Raw genomic sequence first — 24,281 nt, 5'->3', positions numbered from 1 at the left:
TTAAACACTCCTAACGCGTCATAATAAATCAACTCAGCTTTAAACCAAAACTTCCAGCGCATTGAATATAATGATTTGTCGATACAGTTCATGACATCCCGATACGCCGGTGGCACTAAATTAGTCGAACTACTAATAGAGTCATCGATCACCATCCATTTTACGGTCGGGCGAAGCTTCAACGTTACCATCCCACGCTAAAAACTGCTCCCACCAACCGCTACCGAACCGTGTGTCAATCGTACACTTTCCTGTCCCGTGGCTCGTAATAGCCCTCGAGGACCAGAAGTTAAATTGAGTGAAATTGATTCGGTGAGGCATGTAAATACACATAAATACCGAACGGAATGGAAAGAACAAAAACCCGCCAGCAAACAAAGAAGCAGAAGAAAAATACACCTCGTAGCACGAACAAAACTGCCAGTCTTAGACAGCCGACTGGCCAACAGTCGTTCACAGTGATAAACCATGCTCAACGTTGTCGCAGAGTTCAGCAAACAGTTGGCGCCTTTCGATGTGAAAACGCCACCACTTGCTAGGCAGGACGGGGAGGGCGTATTGGGAAAGCAGTTCAGTTTTCTTATCTCGTCCTTACAGGACTTTTACCCGTTACAACGGTCGTTTGGAGCAAAAATGGTTCCAGGGGGGGTAGAATGCCTTCAAGACGAGATTGCCCACCGTGCACTTCCTGCGTGTTACTCCAGTTGACCAGTTCGGAAAATGTACCCAGGGTACGCCGGCGTACGGGAGGGGAAAGCAGACGCAAGTGTGCCAATTCCCTGTTCAGTCGTAGCATCACAGCCACAAGGGCAAGGGTAATCGGCAGCAACCGGACCGGGACGGGAAACATTAATTGTTTTCATTTACCTACTCAACCCCCTTAGTACCGAGCCATCTCTGCAAGCCCTTTTTACCCGTGCCGGAAGAAACTTTCTTGCGGTCATGTTTCGTACCGTTCTTCGGGCAAAAGTTGTTCTGCTGTTTGTGCTGTGTTCGGTTACGAATAACGTGGGGAAAACGATCCCGATGGACAGTAAACACTAAATAAACGGTAAAGGCCCTTCGACTGCCAGCCTGCAACTTCGATGACTTGGTTGACATAGTCTGGTACGACGGAAGATGGTCAAAGTAAGACATTCAACAAGCACAGTCACACACACATACACACATATCTACAGCCACACATTGAACGGTAAGGGAAGAAACACATAGTTTTTAATGCACTCATGCACGCAGGGAGTTGGTCAGCGAGGGGACGAAGTTCTGCACAGTGTACCGAGCTATTAAATCTTGAAACTTTTTTTTTCTCTCTTCTTTTTGTTGTTGTTGAAAGTGTAGTGAAGTCACCTGAAATGGCGAAGGAAGAAGGCGACTTATTGCTCGTAAAATTTATAGCCCTCAAGACTCTAGAGGCAAGACAAATGTTTGCTATTGTTTAAAGTACGATAGTACATTATTTACCTTAGATACGATAACGACGCTAGACATAATTGTACGTATGACTTGCTTGAATAAGGTTGTGTACAACGATGGCTGTTTGAATAAAATTTGATTAGTTTAATAACTACAATTTAATAATATCTTTTACAACATAATTAACAGTCTCAACCGAAAATGCCTGAGAAAAGGCAAAGAATAAGGAGGAAATACCTTAATATTTATACAATTTAGTCATCACAAGCGGTGTTGACAGTTAGGCTTTGTGCCGTCATAATTAATTAAAAAATAAATAAAATAAATAAAAATAATTTACAGTAAGGAGAACGGTAAAATATTGGAATGCAAATTGGATGAAACTAGCAGTTGGATGATGTTTTGTTTACGAATGTGCAGTTGTTAAACCACATCACCAAATAGGCTCTCTTGCGGGATAAAGTGAAAGAGGTTTATGCTTCTTATCTTTCTTATTCTTGACTCTGCTTGACTCCAAAACCCTTCAGGTTTTTACCTACCATTACTGGTTTCTTTAACTCGCTTTATCGGGAGCTGGATGGTCTGTCGTTAATGGTCAGGACGGGCTTCGATAGCTGTTAGCTTTAATCGACTTTATACAAAGCTTGAACAGTAGAAAAAATATTAAAAATTTGAGTCAAAAACCATGTTATAGCTGCCTTAAATAGCTCAACAAAAATTAAAACTTTTCAAACGAACAGCTTAACATAACAATTAAATACAGACTCAAATGTATCACACCGTACCTCGCAAAGCTAAATTGACTTCTAACGAAATAGCAATTGCCACTAAATCACGGCGAGCACACGAAACACAAAAGCCAAAAAATCTAAAAAGATGAAATGAAGATCTACTTCACCGACGACGTTCAGCCGCACAGTGCACAGCCAAAAACGCATAAATCATGCATCGTAAGAAATGAAGCCCCCCCTCGAAAATCGTTGTCTAAAGGAAAGAAAAGTCGACGGAGAAAGTCGACAGCCCAATACGCTTGGGTCCGCCCGCTTTCCCCTCGGCTGTCTACTGTCTTCGCAGGGTGTATTCGTGGAAAGCGTAGAAAACTGCTCGCAACTGCAAGATGATAAAGATCGGAACGAAGACCAAAATCATGCTCAGCAAAGTGCAACGACGATGAAAGCGATTCACAAGATCAAGACATGCGGCGTGCAGCGTGGAGCCGGAGCAGAAACACGTGCGGCGGGGTTCAGCTGAATGCGGTAGCATAATGAACCGCCGGAACATATTTTCCGCTACACTAATCGAGTGCGGGATGCACACTTCATTCCAGCACTGAAGCTACCAGCAACCATAAACTGCTGACTGGTGTTTTTTTTTTTTTGTTGTTGCTGCGAGCAGAGAATCATAGAATCAAAGCCACGAAAAGCTCACAATCAAGGCAGTGAAGGTAAGGTGGACGGACACTCCTGCGAGCCGGTTGTGTCGAATTTTTTGGCCGAGTAAATTCTTAGATCTCTTAGACTTCAAAATGGACGGTTTCCGTTTTGCACATTTTCCAACCCAGTGGGGGAAGGAGGAGATAATGGTGGGGAAAGTAGGGTGCTTCCCGGGTGGAAAGTGTATCATATTTAAATATCTGCACGTCGCTCAACAGCTCAGCAGCAGCAGCTTTCGTGTGAGCGGTTAGTGAGCGTAGTGGCGTTAGAAAAAAAGAAACCAACTTAAAAGCTTCTGGACAGGGCGATATTTGGATGCGAAAAAAAAAAGCGATGCCAACACACAGATTCGACTGACAGCTTCGAAGTGCTCAGAAAAGCAAAATAGAATACGCTTCTTGAACGAATTTTATGAATCTCGTCCACTTCTGTCTCTTTGCGTGAATTGCTCCACGCTCGGTGCTGTGACGTTTCTGGACCTTGCACCAATCCCGAAAGGTAATCTGTTTGCTTTGAAAGGGCAATTTTTGCTACAAGTGTTTTTACTTGAGATGTACAGTTTAATTTTAGCCTTCTGTTTCTGCCAACACCGAGCGGTACAAATTAAGCGATGTATTTTTGTCACACCAATTAAAACTCTAATTTTGTGTATGATTTTAAGAAATAAAATCATCTGTTCGTCTCGTTTGCCGTGTCGTTTATTCTCTCCTCTGTAGACGGTTCTTATCTTGATGAATTGGGTAGGAAGCGTGTCAGTAGCTTTTGCGTTAAATTTACACAAGCTTATCTTATGCACGCTTTAGCCCGGCTTTTGGAATGACAGCCGGAAATATTGCGAACCACTTGGGGTAATTTAGCGATTACAGCTGGCACAAGATAGCGTCAAGATAAAATGTCAACACCAGAACTAGCCATCCTCGTGTCTTAACAGCATCCGGTAGTGGGAGCAGCTGTAGCATCAACTTTGTCTAGTAGTAGTGCTGACCTTATCCTTTCTCAGTGCTTCTTACGCATTGCTGCTAATCTCAATGATCACACTGCGTACATTTGTTGGAAGATTAGATTCTAGACGCAGTCACATAATCTACAGATCGGCATCGGTACGGTATGGCGTCTCTATTTGTTGCCTTTGCATGATTGAAGAAAAACCGGACTCACACACAGAGTATTGGTCTAGGAAAAAGAAACAAATCTATAAACAGTTCCTTCAATATTTCTCAAATAAAATTTTATTTCGGAAAAAACTAGACTCTTTAGACGTTAAGTAAATCAAGTCATTCGTGGTAAATTTTACGACATAACTTTTTCGAAAAGTAAACTTTGATAGTAACAAAGCAATACGAATGTACAAGACTTTATTTCCTGTTTATGGACGGGCAAACAGTATCAGTTGGATGGCATTATATTCGCATCGACTGTCAGCAACACTTCTTTCATCACAATTGACGATTGAGAAATAAAAAGCATTTCGTTTTTCGCTCTTCCCCACAAAAGCCACCAAGTGCCAAGAAAAAGAAAGGAATGCCTTCCAATCACCAGACAACCTAAAGCCCATGTCCATTTCCCAGTTGGCGCATTCATTCATACCACAAAGCGGTGGTTTTGCGTTTCGTTCACGTGGCAGACCTCGGTTCCTTTTTGGACGAGCCGAAGATTTATTGATAATTTAATGCCGGGCAAGAGCGAGTTTAGGAATAAATTTTCCTTCCTGCGCTCTGTATTCATTCAAATTTTCCGCTACCGAACCGACTCGTTGTGAGTGTGTGCGTTTGTGTGTGTGTATTTGTGGTGCATGGAGAAGAGACCGGGGCGACAACTATAAATCTTGCACCATTTTCCTATTCCTATACGAAAGCAATCCAAGGGTTCAGCATGGACAGGAAAATGCGACCGGTTGTTGACAACCGTGGCTTCGGTTGATGCGGTCGTACATACGGTTTCTCGAGCCGGTTACGTACGTGAAATATATGCGGAACCAACGCAGTTGAATGTGGAATTGTTGTACATCTCAAAACAAAATTTCGAGAAAGGAAAAATAAAATAGTTGCACGTTTTTTTTTTTTGTGGTGATCGAAGTGAGTGTGCAAAATAAACTTTAGGTCGTTTCTGTTTGAAAACTAGCTCAGTATGTAAATAACATTGTCACTGATAATGAGAGAAAATAACGTTCTAAATATCCAGATTTCCTAGTTTAAACCTACTATTCTCCTTCTGTACAATCATAACCAATCAATATGAACCGACTTAATCGGCTTACCATTCGCTAAACTATTTTTCGGCTAACTGCTTCGGGATGTAGAGTACCCGTTCCTGCAAAAAGGGACGTTGATAATTGCCAATTATCCTGCTTACTCCACACGTCATACACAATCTTCTCGAAGTTGTCACTCTACACATCTCCACTCAGCAAGTAAGATCTTACCGTTTTGTGGTGCATCTGAGATATCACTTCTATCGGTGGCTAAGCGTATGAGAAGCTTTCGTCGGGAGCTGTCACGTTACAGCACCGACCCAATCAACTATCTCAACCGAGCTGAAACAACAACTTACTCAAGAAGCGCTTTAGTGCACTCAGTCAAGAACGACATGTAGTAGCACCAGCACCCTAGAGGCAGGTGCGAAGGTAAAGCCCCAATATCCTTCGTGAGTGAACGAGAGACCGTCGTTGGAACCCTTGAACGGTTCCTAGAACCCAGTGTTATTCCACTTCCCACCGTACATTGAAACGAATGGACCAGTTCCCACCAATTTGCACCTTCGTTTCTGGCGCATATTAACTTCCCCGAATCTACCGAACGCTACCTGAAGATTAGGGATTTAACATACGGGAGGTTTGGAAGATTCGACTCCGCTCGCCCACAGCTCGCCTTGTTGCACCGAAAATCTGTTCAAAAATATTTGTTCCTACCCCTGGCTGGGAAGCAAATGTACGCTGTACGTTGTCGTGGCAAAAGTTTGCCTCTAATGCGAAGAAATTGCCCGACACAGTGAAACTTGATGCCTGGTGCATCTGAATGCTCATGCTCTACTGCTGCTGTTCTTGCTGTTGCTAAGGATAAAGCATGGCCAACAACGATGCTACATGAAAGGGATGTTGATTCTTAGTAGAAAACAAATTAAAAGCCTCCACCATCCATGTTTTGCCGGAGCAGGGCACAACTAACCTTCCTATCGCTTTGTACGGCTGGCTTGGCTTTCAATGTAGCCTCCCAGTTGCCGATCCGACGGACGGTTGCGTTCAGAACGATGAAAGACAGATCAAAAGTTTAAGCTAGCCATTGTCTCCCGGGGTCGGTTGTGATTGGTTCTGGGCCGGTGCTTGAGGCTACGTTCCTTGAAAGGATTTTCCGACCAACCAGCTTTGCCCTTTTCTGATACAGTTCCTTAACTACTGGAGGTATGGCGCATCGTACAAAGCTTCTCTGTACTACTACTACCACTACTACTACTACTACTACTACTAATATTCAGCAGGCATGTGGCAGTCCCTCTACCTCCCTTTTATCCTGCAAACACACACAGACACAACACACAAGCATGGTGAAAGAGCATGACCCAGAGGGCAATTAAAGCAGACGACAGCTTTCATTCTCAAGTTCTTCGACTTCCCGGCACCACGCTCCGGCACAAAAGCTTAAGCCCATTGACCATTAAATGGCGGATGAAAATGATGACCGTTCGGAAAGGAAATAAAATTCGATTAACTGGCCGTAAATTGTGGGTCAAATTTATCGCCTCAAAAAGTGACGCTGCCGGCGATAAATGCTATCATTGACGGTGCTCATTAAACAAAAAACGAAACAAAGCTGACCTCGGGATGCCACTCCGTGCTCCGAGATTCGCGTCATTCCCGGGAAAGCGTAGCCATAAAATGTGAAACGATTGTAACGACCGATCGGCGGCATTATGCGATTGCTGCGGCAAGATAGTGTAATCGATACGGGTGGTTAGGGATTTATGCAGTGCGTCTTGTTAGAATATCCATCTGCCGATTGTGTCCCGCTTTTCAGTCTGATTTCGTTTCCCTTACTCATCAGTTTGTTGTGGTTTTATGTCTTTGTGCACTAAACTTTGAAAGAAATCTGTCAATTGGACTTTCTTATTGTAACGGTCAGCAGCTCGTCACCACCCAGCAACCTTCAACGCACACACACACACACCTATCACCCCATTAAAGGTAAGCATTTTTCCCCCAGGGTATGGTTGGCCAGGTAAAGTAATCGTGAAAATAACAATAATCATTAGGTGCGTTTTCCCGCCCCATCGCTCAATTGACTGCCGTTCGATGTTCTGTCCATAAGCACGTAAGCAGACATCGAACGAAAAGCCTTCTCCCTTCATTACGAACACTCAGCTTCACTCCACAGCGAATAAAAGCCTCCCACTTCCTCCCCAATGGAGCAATAAACAATCGGCTTATTGATTTCTGTTTGCTTTGCTTTGTTTCCGTACCGAGGTTCAGTGTTATGGGTCGGCTTTTCTTCGGCCGTTTGTTGTAGCTCGTCGACTGCCCTCGACAAGTGGACAATCCGTTTTGGCATTTGGTGAATGGTGCCGTTTGTCCGGAAGGTTAATTTCCGGTCTGGGTGCGGGAGGCAAGAAAAACAAAGCAAACCATCCAAACAAAGCTGTGTTAGGCCGGTTTTCGTCCGGCAAAGAATCTTTCAGATCAGGAAGATATTTCGTTTTCCTTGCTGAATGCTTAACCTTTGCCTAAGGAGTGTATCAAGTTCAAGAGTATTTCTGGTTGAAACGACACTGAATGATTGGAAGTGAAAATAACTGAACCAAATTCTAATGGAAATGGTCCATTACATAAGCGGATTGAAGGGAGAACGGTAAGGTTGCAATCATTTGATGAATATTTATTTAGCTGCGTTCACGCCTGTTGGTTAGGCAATGCGCATAACACGTACCGTATTGTAGCTTAATATGTGGCAGTATGATTCGGATGGATTAACACGTCCGATTTCAAGTAAGAATTACTGATTTACTTCATAATTTCAATCTATTGATTGACTTCCAACACGTTTATAAATCACTGTGAATAAATAATTAGCAATTGATTATTTAACAGTTAAAATTTTTTATCGATATTGTTTTTTTTTCTTCTTTCCTCGAGCGTCCATACCACAGGTCACTTATAAATAACGATTAACACTATTTCTTGAGTCGTTATGCAAAATATTAATTGAACTAAGGATACGTGACTGTGTAAAATACCGCATACGTCAAGAGTTATCTATAGGAAGGTTTTGAATTTATAGAAGATAATTTAGGGCTTCTATATCGTAGCGGATATTTAGCTAACAATTTATATTTTGATTCGTACATAAAATTATTTTCAATAGCAACGTCGCTTATCCTGCCAACAAAGATTAGCCAGATACAAAACTAATTTATTGGCTTAAGGTTATGTTTTTAAATCTAATTTACAAGCAAACCTACACTATGCTATAAAGTATGATGGACGTCATCGAACCTTTGCGTACGCGACACTGGCCATTGAATGGCATAATAGGCTTGCTGCTGATAAAACATAGTTGGCCATTCCACACAATGAGGGAACGGTCCGGATAAGTTTTTTACACCGCTCCTGTCGAGTGAAGACCGCCACCGCTACCACTGGGACCGTGCCGAATGGTAGACGTCTTCAGTATACATATTTAGAGGTAGTCCTTCTCAGTGGTGGATTTAGTCTTTCTGGCGGATTTTAGAATATCCAATTTCCCAATGTGTAGTGGAAATTGGAGCCCTCTATCACATTGAATCTCGGTTCGAAAAGGTTCCGATTTTTGGGATCAATGTGGCCAATCAGGAATAACCAACTCATCGTCGATTTTCCACGGGAATGCTTATGGCAAAATTTCCCGGAAGTTTTTGGAAAATCTCCTTTAGTTCCCTTTAACATTAAAAAATATATTATGAAAGTCTTTTTAAAGATATTTAAAGAAATAAACAAAAATGAGATCTAGCAACATAGAATTGAGGAACACACTCAACTGGAAAGGAAAAATATATTTCATGACGGAAATTTTTTATGACCCCTTTCTTATCTTAGATTTGCTACTTCCTCGCCTGGTATGCTCTCCTGTTACCTGTTATCAAATTTTGCTGCATCGAAATTTGCCTCGTTTTGAGCCAATTTTCTACTGGGAGAGAGTGGTAGTAACAGGCGAGCATGCATTCGAGGAGGTAGCTGGTATCATTTTAAATTTTATTTGCAATTTTTAAATTTGGAATTAGCCACCGCCAGCTCTGTTCATAGGTTAATCCACCACTGGCCCTCCTTCATACGTTTCATCAATTACATGCATAACTAACACATCAAAAGAATACACTGAATTTCAACACCATTTTCACAGACGATCATAATCCGACTTCCGTCATTCATTACTTTATTGAGAAGAAAAGAATTCTGACCGCCAAAAGCACCGTAATTGTACCTCACGAGATACTCGGAACAAGCTCGATCAGCTAAGCCAAAAAAAAAAAAACGGCCAACGGCTCAGCGTACTAACGCATCACGTTAATGGCACTTGATTGAATAATTCCAAGCACATGCTTCGCAACAGTTGTCGCGAGAACAGTTCTTCCTTCGCTCGCCTGGGAAGCAATTGGAACAATTTAGTATACCGCAAAAAACTGGACCAACTCCGGAGGCTGTGGAAGATATCACACAGTTCAAGTTCAGCTGTACGGCTGTGTCGTCACAGGTGCGAATGATCATCCCTCGCTTGGATAGAACCTTGAACTCTATCGCTCGTATTTAAAAAAAAACTACAAAGTCAACAGCTTGACACTATACATCCTGCGCCTGTCTGGGACGGTAATAATTCAACATACGATCTTCATACACCCACCGGTTGGGGACGGTAATAGAACAAATGGCAAATAAGATGACTCTATTAAGCCATCTGTAGCACGCACTCATACAGCCCTTTTTGATAAGGGCGTGAGTAATAAGGGACAAAATAGACTCATACAATCCAAGAGAACTTTAATTAAGGTTAACGAATGCAGACGATCGGCAAGCAATCATCCACGGAGCATTGGAACTGCTTTGCTCGGGCCAGTTCAAAGCAATTACACACTGTCTTATCAGGATGTCGGAGCAAACTTTACATAACTGATCCAAACCATGACCATCTGCATGCGCACTTATCCTCTAGGAAGCGTTCGCGTCCACAAACCGTCATTCATAATCTTAAATCCAATAAAAGATAATGCTGCCCAGCGAGCACTGGTGATGACGGTACCGGTGTAGACGGCTCGCGGACACTCGGCACTTATCAGTCCGTCCGGCATCTCGCGAACCGTCGGGTGGATGTTTTGCTGTACGCAGTGTGTCCGGCTGGAATAGGACATTCTTCAAGCGGGACGCTTTGCGGTGAGGTGTAGTGAAGTGATCGATGTGTGCCGCGGTCGGAGCCGAATGTGGACTGCTGTCCGAAAGTACGATTTAGATCGACAGATTGAACAAATTGAAACCCAATTAAGCGTTAATTAAAGTGTCCTTAGAGTGTGGTGGTTGCGGTGTGCTGGGGAAGTTCTGGGTGTGCAGTGAAGGGATATCAGTAGGAATTCTCCAGGTGTCTCTGTGGTCCAGTGATTTGGTGCTTCATCTTGCAGAGGTTAGTGAGGGGGAAAAGTGTGTGCGTGTGTGTGTGTGTGTGTGTGTGTAATTAGTGACGACCAATGGGAAGTGAGATTCGATGTGCTCTGTCACGCCGGAAATGAGCATTAACACTCGAGTCTGACAAATTTAGTTTTCCCCCCGAAACCATTTTTCTGCCAATGGGGTGGTGGTGAATTTGGCATTCCGAATAGAAAACTGAACATTTCTGTTAGTGCATGATGGACAAGTTGAGTGTGGTAATCGTACAGATGAAGAGCACCAGTCAAATGTGCTTGATGGAGAAAGGCTTCCACCATGAAGTCGGATAATTGAGTGGGATTAAAATCAATGACTTGAGCCATTGTTCTTTTTCGATCAGAAGTGTTTGCAGTTGGGTTGGCGCTTTTTTGTTCCTTGTTTTTTGATCATGTTGGCTATTAAGTGGATCTACTGATTCAATTTGGCATGCGAAACAACCTTCAGCAATGAGTAGTGAACGCCAAACAGTTGAAAACTATATCTAAAATTCCTGATAGTCGTAAACATGTTCCACTTTGGAAAAAGAACTAACACATATCCAAAAGAACATAATAACATTAATAAATTTTTTTTTAATCAGTTTAAACGTTACAACCTAAACTAATTAGGACATTTTTGCAAACAAATGAAGTGCAATTAAATGCAGAACAACGCTGATTCCCAGCTAGGATTTATTCTTGATTGGTGAAAAGATAGTTTCTTTGTGGTTTTCTTTGTTGGCGCCCAGGATTTCTCCTCGAAAATAACACTTCTCTAAATAATCTCTCCTAGTAATCTATCTACACATCCGATAAGAGGATCAAAATATTTTCTTTTCAATTGCCAATAGAAAACATTGACAAAACCAACTTATCGGAGAATTAGATGCGATTTTGTTGACAGATTATATTAAATTTAATCTGTTTCTTGCTCTATAACTTCTTCGGCTTTATCTACCAACTTTCTTTATTGTTAATTTACTTTATTTTCCCTAGTGTAAATAAAGATGCCTAAACGTCTATTGAGGTGATAGTGAAGCTGGTCGTCAGATTGCAGAACCGGGGATTTGAAATTCGTTTCCGGACAGTTTAAGTCGATGAAGCCAGTAAAAGCAGGCCAAAACCGCTTGATTGTAGAGCAAAAGAAGTAAAAAAGTCTTCGATTGGTTTTATGACACTGTGAGCTACGGGTTTGGCATATCTTCCACTAACATAAAGCTCATAAAAGAGTCCATACACATACGCATTTCGATTTTTAATCTAATAGAACCGTTGACATGATACAATATGCAATACCTGTGCTCCTAAAGCATACTAGAGCCTCCCAACATCCGTTTACTTCTCCCAAAACATTCGACAGATGGATAGAATAAAATTTGTAGTTGTAACCATACCAAACTCATTTCCATATACTACAACATTACAATGACACAGGCATTCGTTCGTTGACTGTTTCTACCCTTTAGCTGAATGGGATGGTGGTGCCCACTCATCCGGGTTTAACCGGGCATATGTTTTATTTGCAAATCATCGCTAAGCTTTCATATGTTTCGAACGGTCGTACGCAAAATCTCCCAACCATGGGCATGATTTTTCTACATCAAAATTAAAATTTTACCCCACCGTGCCGGTATGAACGCTGGAAAGAGGCAGGGCAAGCTCGCAAGGTACGATGCTGACGAATGCATGATTTCCAGCAGCAATATATTGCCATTTTCCACCGTTGTCCGTGTACGTTACGTACGCACCAAACCTTTTCGGTAAGGGCAAATTAAAAATATGAAAATGAAGTCGATGCCCCCCTTGCCCCCCTTTTGCAAGCTCGGTGAACCCATCGTGAACCTTTGTCACCAGTTCTGCACTACTGCTCTATCATTCCGGCGATTCATACTCACCATCGTTGTAGCGTTATTTTTAATTCACTTCTGCTTTTTGCGCTGTGTTGCGAGTGCGCCGCGCTTATGTGCAAAAGTGAAACGACAGCGTCAGTGTCAGCGTGATTGCGAGTGGAAATAAGGCCACATACAGTCCCACCCGGATGGGTCCCTTCGTTTACGTTGGACCGGGTATGGATGGGGAAGCTGTGGAAAGGATGGTCGGTAAATTGTTTCGGACACAAATACGCATTGCGTACGCACTTAAAGGGACTTGTTTTGGTCGTGGGCTAAAAAGGTGAATTGCACGAATGGAAATTGCTGGTAAGAAAAATGGACGAAGCTTTTCCAACGACCCGTGGATGCTGGGAAGCATATGATTGTAGTAAATTTGCGTAATTGCGGAAAATGTTTCGCCGGTATCCCAGTGGCAAGAATTGTTGTGTTTCATGCCATTGAACGTATCAAGAGATTCGATGAAAATTTTTGTGTTATTAGAGTAGTGCTTCAGATTTTTGTTGTGTAAATTATCTTCTGCTTAAAATCCTATAGACTGTAGTAAATTGAATTTTCATAGAAACTTTAATAATGTTCGGTTGATGTTCTCGTTTCCTGTTTGCCAGGATCTAGCTTGATTATTTTCTTGGAAAATTGAATATATTTTGATGAACTTTTCGCATTGATTTTACTTGCAAAAGAGTTGAATTAATTTTTTTTTGTTGTAAAAATATATCATTCATAATTACTCATAAAATATTTGGGAAATATTTTGATGCACATGATTAATAAAACTTTTTCCTTGTCCAAAAAGTTTTATTAAATATAGAATATATTATTTGTGACTGCGATTATTATGCATTTCCCATATTATTGCTGTTTGTGCTTTAAAATAATTATCACTTGTAGTAATTGTAACTCCTTCCAAACGATGTTGTATTCTAAATAGTATTTAAATATTATTTGTCTATTCAACACAAGCGGTGTTGACAATACGGCAATCAACCTTAATAATCAATTATAAATAAATAAATAAATAAAATATTATTTGACTTTGAAATTGAAGGGTAGCAAAAAACATAAAAATGAAAACACAAAAAAAATTACTACAAATTTAACATAAAACTTCAACACCAATACGTCTACTTACCTTCGCTTCCAGCGTCATCTTTGCACCGTCATTGTACGTAAGCATATTAGTATTGCCAAGAATAGAACGCCGCCATGGATTCTGCCAATGACAGCTACGACGAAATCATGGCGCAGGCCGGTAACGATGGCAAATTCCAGCGCCGCTACAATCTTCTCTTCAACTTCGGTGCCATCTGCTTTGCGTCCATGTCGTACATGAGCATCATCCTGGCGCTCAATAAACCGCCCCACAACTGTCACGTACCCGGCATGGAACTGTACAACATTACCGATGCGAACCTATGGAAAAATCTTACCTTACCCAGGTGAGTGTGACTTTTAGTGTGCGCTTTTAGCAATCTGATTTATTAAACACACGATTTATTACAACGATCTTTGGGCAGAGAAACGGATAACCGTGGACAGCTTGGATACAGCAAATGTCAGATGTACAACGTCACCGAGGAGCATCTGAAGCGTCACTACTCGGAATGGCAGGAATTTCAAAGTAGCGACATCATCGGTAAGTTGAATTTATGTTATGTATGAACGTTGACCGACATTCTTTTTACGATCACATTTACATAACTAGCTCGCTCATAATGGATGGTACCTTTTGCTGCAGATAGGCAATCTTAGAACGATATTGCAATCTTGGCCAGTAGAAGTAGCAATCGCTTTTTTATTTTCAAATCATATCAAAAATGCTAAATACATTCCATCTCATTTACCCATCCATTTCGATCCATCATTAGAATAGTAATCTTGGAACCGGTTCACTGCCACTCTGTACAGCCTTTTTCTTGCGGTTTTGCTCACTGGGAAGCTTCGTTCACCTAACCGAGCTGATCCTCCGATACGGGTCGATGTGGAAAGCAAAATTCTTCAAGGGATTCGTTTGCTCAATTTAAAGAGGATTACTTGCGGGTATGTCGCTTTAGCCCCAAGCAGAAGCGAATACCGTGCGTCCATCGAGCGTCAAACGAGTTGAGTTGAGCCTCTCTCTCTTACGGAAATTCACTCAATTGGCTGATACGTTTGAATATAGAAAAAGAAACCGATACAACTGTACAAGTCCTTCAGCTTCAAGGATCCAACCCTCTTGAGGTTCCGTAAGTTGCCTCACACACCGACAATCTCAAGAAAAGCGCTTGTGGCAAAAGATTAGACGATCCGGGCGCGTGTTAAACGGTTAACTCTGGCCGGTTTTCTTCCGATCTTCATCGACCCTGCCCCGGCCAGTTGTACCATTACGGAAAATGCGTTAGCAAACGGTCGAATCGTGAAGAAGGTTTAATCTTGTGGAAAACTATTTTGCTTACCCTCCATTCCTGCTGAAAGCGGCGCGTGCCACTATTTCAAATGGACGGGATTTTGCGGTTTGCCATTCCAGGGCAGGGCAAAAGGACACAAGAAAGCGTAGAAAGTTCCGCAACCAAATGATGATCGTCATCCTGTAGATTTCCTACTTATGTTTCCCCTGTTTTCTTCTCATTTTTTTGTGTTATTGTTAGTGCTCTTGCTGGATTTTTCTTTTGCTCTCGCCATACAGCAAAACGTATCCTTTTACAGTGCATTTCCGACAGTATTGTAACGGTCATTTATGGACAACTTAGGTTAATGGAATGTGGTTCTGGTTCTTTTTTTTTGTTGTTGTCTTCTCATGCTATTTGCATGCTTTCTATTTTGTAGAGCATTTCTACCCAACTGTGATTGTGCGTTGGAGTTTACAAAGAAAAAGGTGATCCTATCAGTGTATGGATTTGGGGCAAAAAAGGGAAACAACTGCCGATTGAGTCTGCGTTCACTGCGTTCGACGAAGAGGATTTACTTTGATGTAAATGGTGGATCGAATCGAACCGCAAAGCCTTTGAGACAACAAACAAGACAGAAAAAAAGGTTTTTCTTAGCCAGAGCGTAAGAAACCAATCGCTCAGACTAAATGAGGTTACAGTATTTATTTTTCATTTGGCAATATCTTTTCCGAGCTGTAAGAGATTACACTATTAAGGTTGTTGTCGTTTTTCAAAAGTGATATTGCCGGAATGGTTACATCCCTCACATGTCGAGCTTTGTAAAATGAAAATCATTTCCTTTGAGATTACCGGGTTTCTTCAATATTCTTTTTTTGTTTAACGAAAAAAGATTCTTGAAACTCTTCTTAAGACGATTACTTTCGGTAGGTGAACAAACGGGAAAAATCCAACAGTTTGATGTATCAATGTGACTAGGACAATTTTGATTATAAAAAAGTAGTCTAAACTTATCTTCAGGGAGGTTGAGATAAAGATAATGATAAAGCTATCACATTGCCTCCAGAAAGTTCAATAAAGGACACAACGCAACGAAGAAAGCATTTAAAATAATCCCTTTCCAAATATTATGTAGCTTGTAATAGTGATAATAGAAATACTTTTGCCTTGTCCAATTATCACACACTATGAAGAAATGTTGGAGGGTAAAATGGAAGGATCTTCCACTGTGAGCTGATGAAAAAAGATAATATTTCTCTCGTCGAACATAAGGTACAACGATTAACTCAAAAATATGTTGAACTCATTATATTTGTCCATAACGTACCGGGCGCCTCCATCTTCTAACTTGTTTTTATTGTAATGTTCAACAAAATCCTTGTTAGTTAATTTTTTTGATTTTTGAATGTTTATTTAATATAGTATGACGGCTCTAGGCCCTATTGTCAGATTTTTGTATGTGTTTGAGAATTATTTCTATAAGAATTTGCCAAACATTTCTATACAAAGACGAATCAAATTAAATAAAAGAAAGAGATAAGATCAAAAATTGACGTACAACTCAATACCTGGTCGACAGATGTTTAGGCTATATTTACAATTGAAGCTTTAAGACAGAGTTTGAACGATGGATTTTCTTCATCTTCTGTATCCCAAACTGAAAATACAAAAGTTTAATTATTTTTAACCATCAAACTTCGTTAACGCTTAACAGCGTACCTTATCTTCTCTCACAAAATTCTTAAGAAAAGGTGAAATGGTTTTCGGAATGTTGCATCCCTCGGCACAAACTATTAAAGAAAGTCCTCCCTTCTCACACAGAAAGAATCATGTGAGAAGCCTAAAAGTAAAGACGAAATTCATCTGACGTCATGCACTTTCTCCCTTGGGGAGAAAAAGGCAACCAAACCAAACTGCCGGCAAACTAAAACGGTTTAAGGCACACACACACACACGTAGACACACAAATGTATACGCAGATAAAGGCATCCAATGCCAAACAGTAAAAAAGGGAAAAGTGTAAAAAGGTTAAAAGAAACGAAAAAGTTAGCAAACAATGCGACAAAGCGCGACCTTAAGCGGTTTAAACAATAATACTTGTGATACGGAGAGCCCGCCCACCGAGTGGTTCCTTTCTTTTCACCCCTTTTTATTGGTCCATTCCACCGCAAGGGTAACGCCGGTGAAAGTTTGCGAAATTGTTGTAAAATAATCGGAGTGTTGCCCATGGCGAAGACATAAATTGTGAATGATGCTCCCAAGAAAAGTCAAGAAACGAGCATTGCCTCACCCACACACATCGGCAGCCTCGTGGCGGTGTACCGATGGAAAGAAACTGCACGGTGGATGATGGAAATTCTTTGCATAATCCAAAACGGTTTGGCAGAACAATAACACAAAATCGATGGTACAAAACAGGGTGGAAAAAACAGAAACAGAATTGATACACGTTATATTTGAATGAAGCTTTCAATGCAAGGGTTGTGGGAAGGAAGGATTGTGACCAAACGGAACACCAATCCGTTGACTTGGTGTTTTTAGTAAATAAATCCAGTTGGAGAGGTCTTTCCAGACAGGATAGCGATGCAGAGTGTAGCGAAAATATTTATTTAATATCATTGTCTGCTTGAAGCGAAACGTAACGTCCTCCCGTTGCGTCCCATTGCTTTGACACAAAACTATTTAGGAATAGCATGAAATAATTTGCAGCTACAATGATGCTTGTCGAATTGTCTGTATCGCAATGAATAAGATTTATTTAATTTAACTATATTTTATTGCGATATTCCAACAGCAAACACGATGTAAGTTTCCAAGTTCTTTTCTTAAAGAATGTTCATATCTCTTTGGAAACAAAAGCAAACAGAATGAAACACTCATAAAACAAAACAAAACATCAGGTTACAAAAATGAAACATTCTTCGCAACGGGATGAAAAAAAAAACGAGCAAAAAATATACTCCAACGGAAAATAAAATAAAAATAAATGAAAACTTGAAGCTTGCGAACCCCTCCGTGCAACGTCTTTGTCTGAGCACCTCGGCAACGGAAGCTAACGAGAAGGAATGTAATTTTTTCTTCGACGTTTTTTTTTTTTTTTTGTTACCCAGAAAGTGCACCGAACTCTTTGCCAAGCTACCCACCATCCCGAAGAGCTGTTTCATTTTTTTTCTGTTTCCTATTTTGTTTTTTGCAAAGCGCTAGAAAGCTCTTTCAATTTTTTCCCTCTACTCAAGGCAAATATGTGCTACTAAATTTAGTACCTTGCAAAGCTTGTACTGCTCGATTGTAAGCAGTGTGTAGCGGGAACGCAATTCGTTGCTTCGGGAGCTACGAACTTCGAGCAGACTCTGGCAGGCAGCAAATGCAAAAGTGAGGGAGGCGAAATGAATTCCACAAGAACTTGCACAACTGTTACTTCTACGCTCAACCAGCGTACACACCGAACAGGCTGGATGGACGAAAAACAGCAAATTACGGTGGGATTTATTTTATAAACAACACAACCGAATGACCAAATTCGAGCAGATTAAAGTGTGTGTAAATTCATTTGTTCGACAAGAACTGCTAATGCGCTTCGGTAGTTTGGTAAATGTGACTCTTACATTTCGCCACCCCTTATTACGAATCGGAAAGGAACGTCCTGCGGTGGTGTCGGGCTGTGTTTACCCCACACCAGAGCATGGTTACTGTGCATGGTTAAGCATGTTGATGCAAAGAAAAACATACAAAATTCCTGGTAAAACGCTTAACCCTCCACTGCTCCATTTCACCAAACGGTACACGGACAGCTTTTGCCTTTCACCGGAATTGTACATTTCAACGCGCAATGAACGGTGTTAAAGCAAATAAACGCATTTTTGCTGTACGTGTTTCACCACACATTTCCTCGAAGGATATTATTCCAAACACAACAAACGAGACACATAAATGCGGTTTCCCATTCCTCGCCTTGTGGTGAATGGATTTGTCCGAAGAGTAAAAATGCTTCATTTAAAGGCAAGAATATTTCCATTTCACTCTCTACATCAGACGCGCACTGTTTCGATTTGTTTTCAGTATCGATTCTGGCTTTTCAATTTGTTTTTATTTCCCTGCGCATACACATCTTGTCGCGAGAATCAGCCTTCTGCTTGCGGATCGACCGCCGATTTTGGTCGATCATTCCGGTCCACAACGGAACTGGCAGTGAACGGTGAAATTAGCGTTTATGCATTGGGTAGGAAACAGTGGCAGCGGTTTAATCGATCGGAAAATACCGGTGCAAGTATAAGTGGCAAATAGGCAGTGGGAAAAGGCGGGATTTGTAGGACGGATGTAGGACGGTTTAAAATTACTTATTGTGGGATGTTTGGTTTGCAGATGTTAGTTCAGAATACCGCTCCCGGCAGATGGAAGCTATTTTCAGACATTGTTGAATGTTTGCAAGTGCTTAAGTGAGACAGTTTTGTTTTCAGTAACACGTTTAATGCTAAGTAAAAACGGTGCTGTTGTCGGACGATGTTGGGAATTCGAACTATTGTATAGATCGTTTAGACACAAAAAATAAGATAAAAGAGTAGGAAACATAGGAAGCTTAATTATGTTTATCTACAGTTTTGATTCTTTCTTTTTTAATAAACCGTTCGAAGGTTTATTAGCGGAAGGCCGAAGGTGCTCTAGTTAATGCATGACCTTCATTCGCTTTTGATATCCACGTGAAGTCCGACTATGTCTATGTCTATTTCTTTATCGACATAGACCGAGAATGTCAATAAAGGCTTCTATTATCACACCTTACAGATAATATTTCTGTTCTGTCTGCAAACTAGAAAATACTTGTTTTGACTAGCTATTCCTCCGGTCATATGCAGATGTCTCAATCATCTCTTTCTTCTTCTTGGTTTAACGATATTCAAGTTCATTCCAACCATCAAAAAGCTTACAAGACTGATTGGTTAATCAGACCTCACTACGGGGGAAGTCATGTTAGGCGTCGCTTATTTACGAGTTGGATAATCCGGTGCCTTTCTTATGACATGTCCAGCACCCCATACTCTTAGGAGTCTATTTCGAGCTGTGACCCCCATGATTTGAACACGAGTACAGGGCCTTCGTTGTCTTTGGGCTGTGTCTTTGTTCATCGGTATTATAAACTTCCGACGCGGAGATCCTTGGAGCACAACGTGTCACGTAAAAATAAGTTACAAGTTCACGGTTCTTTGTCTTCTGTTAGGGATTTAGTAAAGAGCAATTCATATACCTGCCACTATTCATGTAAAACAGCTCCATTTCTTCATTACCAATCATCACAATATTTGGTAAATTCGCTGGCGAAACTACCCTATATTCACCAAACTACCAAATTGCTCACATTTTTGTATCCTTGTCTCCCTAAATTACAGACTGCGCGTACGGGTACGACTACGATCGCACCTATTACGACCGGACGCCCATCACCGAGTACGATTGGATCTGCGATAAGGGTTTCCGCGAGACGAACATTTTCATCTACAACCGGCTCGGTGAACTCGTCGGTACCGTCATCTTTGGCCACCTGGGCGATACGTAAGCATCAACCCCAGCCCACCCAGTGCCCTACTAGGGACGTGGGCCGGAGAACTCAGCTAACGATTTTAACTCTCCCCAATTCCGGTGCATCTCCTCTGTTTCAACCCAGATTAGGCCGCCGGCCGGTGTTTTACCTGAGCATACTGATCATTACGGCCGGTCGTCTGGTTTCGATGTTTACTGCCGCCCACTACGTCGTGTTCTGCATAGCGGCCGTCGTCGGCAGCCTGACGGCACACTCCATCTTTCAGACACCTTTGATCATTGCGATGGAGATATCGAAAAGGTAAGCCGGCGCGTTTGACAAACAACATGCCGGGTGGTGAAGATGCACGCGTAAATTGGACGTTCCTGTTTCACGATTTGTTATCCTTTTTTTTTTTTCTTTTCCCTTCTCTCTTTCTCTCTCACTGTCGCTCTCACACGTGCAGCGAAAGACGCGGCCACATTTCGATGATGCAGTGCATCGGTTGGACGACCGGTTTGTGCATCCTGCCGATGGTGTTCTGGGCTACAAAGGACTGGTTCTGGGCATTGCTGATTGTAACGATGCCGATCGCTGTGTTCGTATTTATCCCGAGGTAAGTTGGTTCAATTTTTTGGAGCACACATTCTTCCTTTTTCTTCTCTCCTCAATCACTCCAAATGCAATGATGCAATCAAGCTGTTTGGTGCACCGGTGCCGCATGGTTCCTCGAAATGTTGTCAAATGCACGTCATCAGCAAAAGTTCATTTGACTGGAATTTCGGAAGAAATTCACTCTTTCGGGTGCACACTGTCAGACACTATTTTTTCTCTCTGTACACGGCAAAAACTACAAAAATTGGAACGTGTAAAACATGGCTACGCTTTTGATCGTCACATTCAAGTGGATTGTTTATTTGCTCGCAGCAGTGAGGATGCAGGCTTCATCGCTTCCATGAGATCAATTGCATTGAAATGCTCTTGTAGTGAACCATTTTTTCCCCCATATTGTCCTAGTTTTTGGACACTGCATTTATCTAATGCTATCAACAAAAAAAGAAAAGAACATTAGATTCATCCCTTTTTCATTTTGTCACGTTTAGCAGTGCTTTACACGACAAAGAATGTGCCCCGGATGGTGGAGAAAGAAACTACATTATTCACTACACCGGAAGCAATATGCATAGTTCCAGTTTGCAACGCTTACCTTCCATGCATCCGTGCATGCAACGTTTCAGGAATAGGAATTTTGGATGCTTCCAGCTAGAAAAGCATTCCAACTAAGCATCCCTTCCCGGGGAGCTTGTTCCGTGTCTTCAGTGTACAAGTGTGTCTGCGTCACCAGGAAAGCATTTTGATTGAAAATGCAACAATGTCGCGCACGGTACTGGAGAACAAAACTTTTTAATTTGCGTTGCACACTGAAAAAGCGTTAGCTGGGATGTGATATGTTGAACATTTAACGAGCGTTGATAGAGCAGCGAGATGTGCGAGACAACTGGAAAACACTCTTGTGTCGTGGTTCTAGATGAGGATGATAGTTTTTAATACTTTTAAAGGTGTCAGTAATTTGTTCTTGCATGAAGGGGACTATAAACATTCACTGTGCCTTTAACCGTTCGAATCTGAGTGCAAAATTAAATTTTAATTTCATAAAACTAGAAAAGATCTATAAATCTTCCATCCAATTTTCCAAACGTCTATCAACGTTTAAAAATTGAAGATTGTAAAAAGCAATAGTCCAATTTTTCCGCTCAATATAATCAACCAAATATTTAAATAATGTTGGCCAATCAAAAGCAAATTGAACATCGCAACCACATTGGATGAATCTCACATCTTTGCCACTTCCCTTGTAGATACACGATTGAATCGCCCCGATGGCTAGCGACACGCGGAAACTATCGGCAGGCCATGGAGCAGCTGCGGAAAATTGCAACTATCAACGGCATCCGGGAGCTGCCGTACGACGAGAGTGTGCTGGAAAAGCGACTTGCCAACCATCGGACCGACACCGTGTACGGGCTCGCCTCGCTATTCATCGGATGGCGAATGGCAAAGAACACGTTGCTCGTTATCCTGTGTTGGTATGTATTTCCTTCTTTCAAACCACCCGCCCCACCCCGGAACATGTTACCAATGAAATTCCTTCTTACCTTGAACTTCCAGGACGGTGTGCAGCGTGACATACTTTACGCTGGTGCTGCTTAGCTCACGTATGGACGGCAATCCGTTCCTAAACTTCATGTACCAGGGACTGATTGAAGTGCCGGCAGCTTACATGGGCCAGCGCGCTAGTGACCGCTACGGCCGACGGGCAACCAACGCACTTGCCCTCTGCTGTGCGACGGTCGTCTGCATCGTGCTGGTGATGATTGTGCGTGATCCGGCCAGCGAAATGGCGGCCACGATTCTGGCAACGGTAGTGAAGTTTTGCATCAGCATCACCTTCTTTGCCGTCAATCTGCAATCGATCGAGATCTATCCGACCTGCTTGCGGCAAACGGGTATGGCCGTCGGTACGATCGCGGCCACCATCTTCGGAATCGTTGGACCGTACGTCGTGCATCTCGGCACGGAATATGACGTACGCTATCCGTTCCTGGTGATGGGACTCTCGTCGGCGGTGGGCATTTTTGCGGCACTCTTCCTGCCCGAAACCCTGCATCAGTCACTGCCGAACACGATTGAGGAAGCGCAGGAATTTGGCAAGAATCAACGGTTCTGGTCATTGCCGAAGGCACCATCAAAATCTCAAGCATCGGCAACCCGAACGGATGCAAAACCAGAAGAAACGTTCCGATTGGCAGTACCCGAAGGTGAAGAGGAGACGGTCAGTGTTGGGACTAAATAAAAATAAAAACATTACCTCCATTCGTTCTGCGGCGTTTCGCGTTTCTTTCGTTATCACTTCACCATTCCAATCACCTGTGGATTCGTTTTATGTTTGTTTTAGATTTTGTATTTCCTTCATTTTCCAACCACCTCACCACCACGTTCGTCTGTTCACATTCATCACTCGATAGAAGAGTTGTTAATTTATTTTGCTATTATAATTTGATTCCTTGTTTTTCATTCATAAATATTTGCATACGATTCTCTAACGGGCTCTGTGCGTCCATTCCGTTCTGGAAGGTTCGCAAAGATTGGCCATGCTTGTTGGACTTTGCTTGCAACGCCATGTACTGTGTACTGAGTTTGGATTCAGCTTAGCCTATACCAGTTCCTTCTTCAGTCATCGGACATGCGGTCAAACACAGGAAAGCGATATTCCGTAGGGTTAGATTCTATGGAAATGAACGTACCGTGTGCCTGCTTCCCTTTTCCTGTTGAACGGTATTTTCAAAGCTCAATTTCACTCGAAGGACATAATCACATCATCTTCGATCCTTTCTTTATCTTCCTTTCTTATTGGTATGATTTTGTTTTCTTGATTTTGCTTTACATTAAATTACATTCTTAATGAAACCCTGACTATGTCTTTGAGAGCAGTCATGTATTCAAATTGTCTAGTCGTGTTTTATAGATAAATTTTGCATACAATTTCGAGATTCTTTCCGCTCCTTTTCTTCCATTTTAGCGATACAATTTTGTGGATTTTATACTTCAATTTTCTAAAACGCATTTCTACGCATAAAGTGATTTGGTTTGGTTTTGGCTAGAATTTTTTTCTCCGTTTCGGTTGTCTCGAGTAATCGATATGATGTTCTTATATGCTTTTTTACTCCTTCCTTTCCGTTTACAAACTTCCAATGTTCACTTATCACCAGGGGGTTTTTTTTTCTTAGACATTTGCTAAATTGTTCATCTCGTTGCATACGTTAAATTTGCTTTATAATTTCTTTGCTTTCCATTGTCCCAAAAGCAAACATTGCATTAAACGGATCGTAACGAGGATTAAAATTTGTGTTCGAAGTCGATAATTTAAATTTTTGCTTTTCTTTTCACACGAACTCGGTTCAGCACTAGTGATTGATGTTCGGTTGTGGCATTATTTCTATAGCAACCGTTCTTTTTTCCGGAATGGAAC

General features: G+C 41.7%; 4 protein-coding genes across 4 annotated transcripts in view; 2 read left to right on the top strand and 2 right to left on the bottom strand.

Moving 5' to 3' along the window:
- The window catches only part of LOC126557752 (lysyl oxidase homolog 2B-like), a 249,133-nt gene extending 228,880 nt beyond the window's left edge, over positions 1 to 20,253 (bottom strand). The window contains exon 1 of the mRNA XM_050213630.1: positions 20,123 to 20,253. The gene's annotated coding sequence lies outside the window, so the exon portion shown is untranslated. The remainder of the gene's footprint in view (positions 1 to 20,122) is intronic.
- LOC126556771 (uncharacterized) overlaps positions 1 to 24,281 on the bottom strand; it is a 364,167-nt gene that overhangs the window by 238,885 nt on the left and 101,001 nt on the right. The window lies entirely within an intron of this gene.
- The window catches only part of LOC126559152 (39S ribosomal protein L43, mitochondrial), a 169,016-nt gene continuing 156,947 nt past the window's right edge, over positions 12,213 to 24,281 (top strand). Inside the window, exon 1 of the mRNA XM_050215267.1 lies at positions 12,213 to 12,216. The gene's annotated coding sequence lies outside the window, so the exon portion shown is untranslated. The remainder of the gene's footprint in view (positions 12,217 to 24,281) is intronic.
- LOC126557526 (beta-alanine transporter) lies at positions 13,575 to 23,105 on the top strand. Its single transcript, XM_050213331.1, has 7 exons — positions 13,575 to 13,809; positions 13,888 to 14,006; positions 20,121 to 20,283; positions 20,396 to 20,572; positions 20,718 to 20,867; positions 22,111 to 22,338; positions 22,421 to 23,105. Exons 1-7 carry the CDS (start codon positions 13,577 to 13,579, stop codon positions 23,103 to 23,105), a joined length of 1,755 nt encoding a protein of 584 aa, XP_050069288.1. The 5' UTR covers positions 13,575 to 13,576.

Source organism: Anopheles maculipalpis, chromosome 2RL, assembly GCF_943734695.1.
Source record: "Anopheles maculipalpis chromosome 2RL, idAnoMacuDA_375_x, whole genome shotgun sequence".
Taxonomy (NCBI): Eukaryota; Metazoa; Arthropoda; class Insecta; order Diptera; family Culicidae; genus Anopheles; species Anopheles maculipalpis.
Note: the sequence above shows the minus strand (reverse complement) of the source record. Positions and strands in the feature narration are given on the sequence as shown.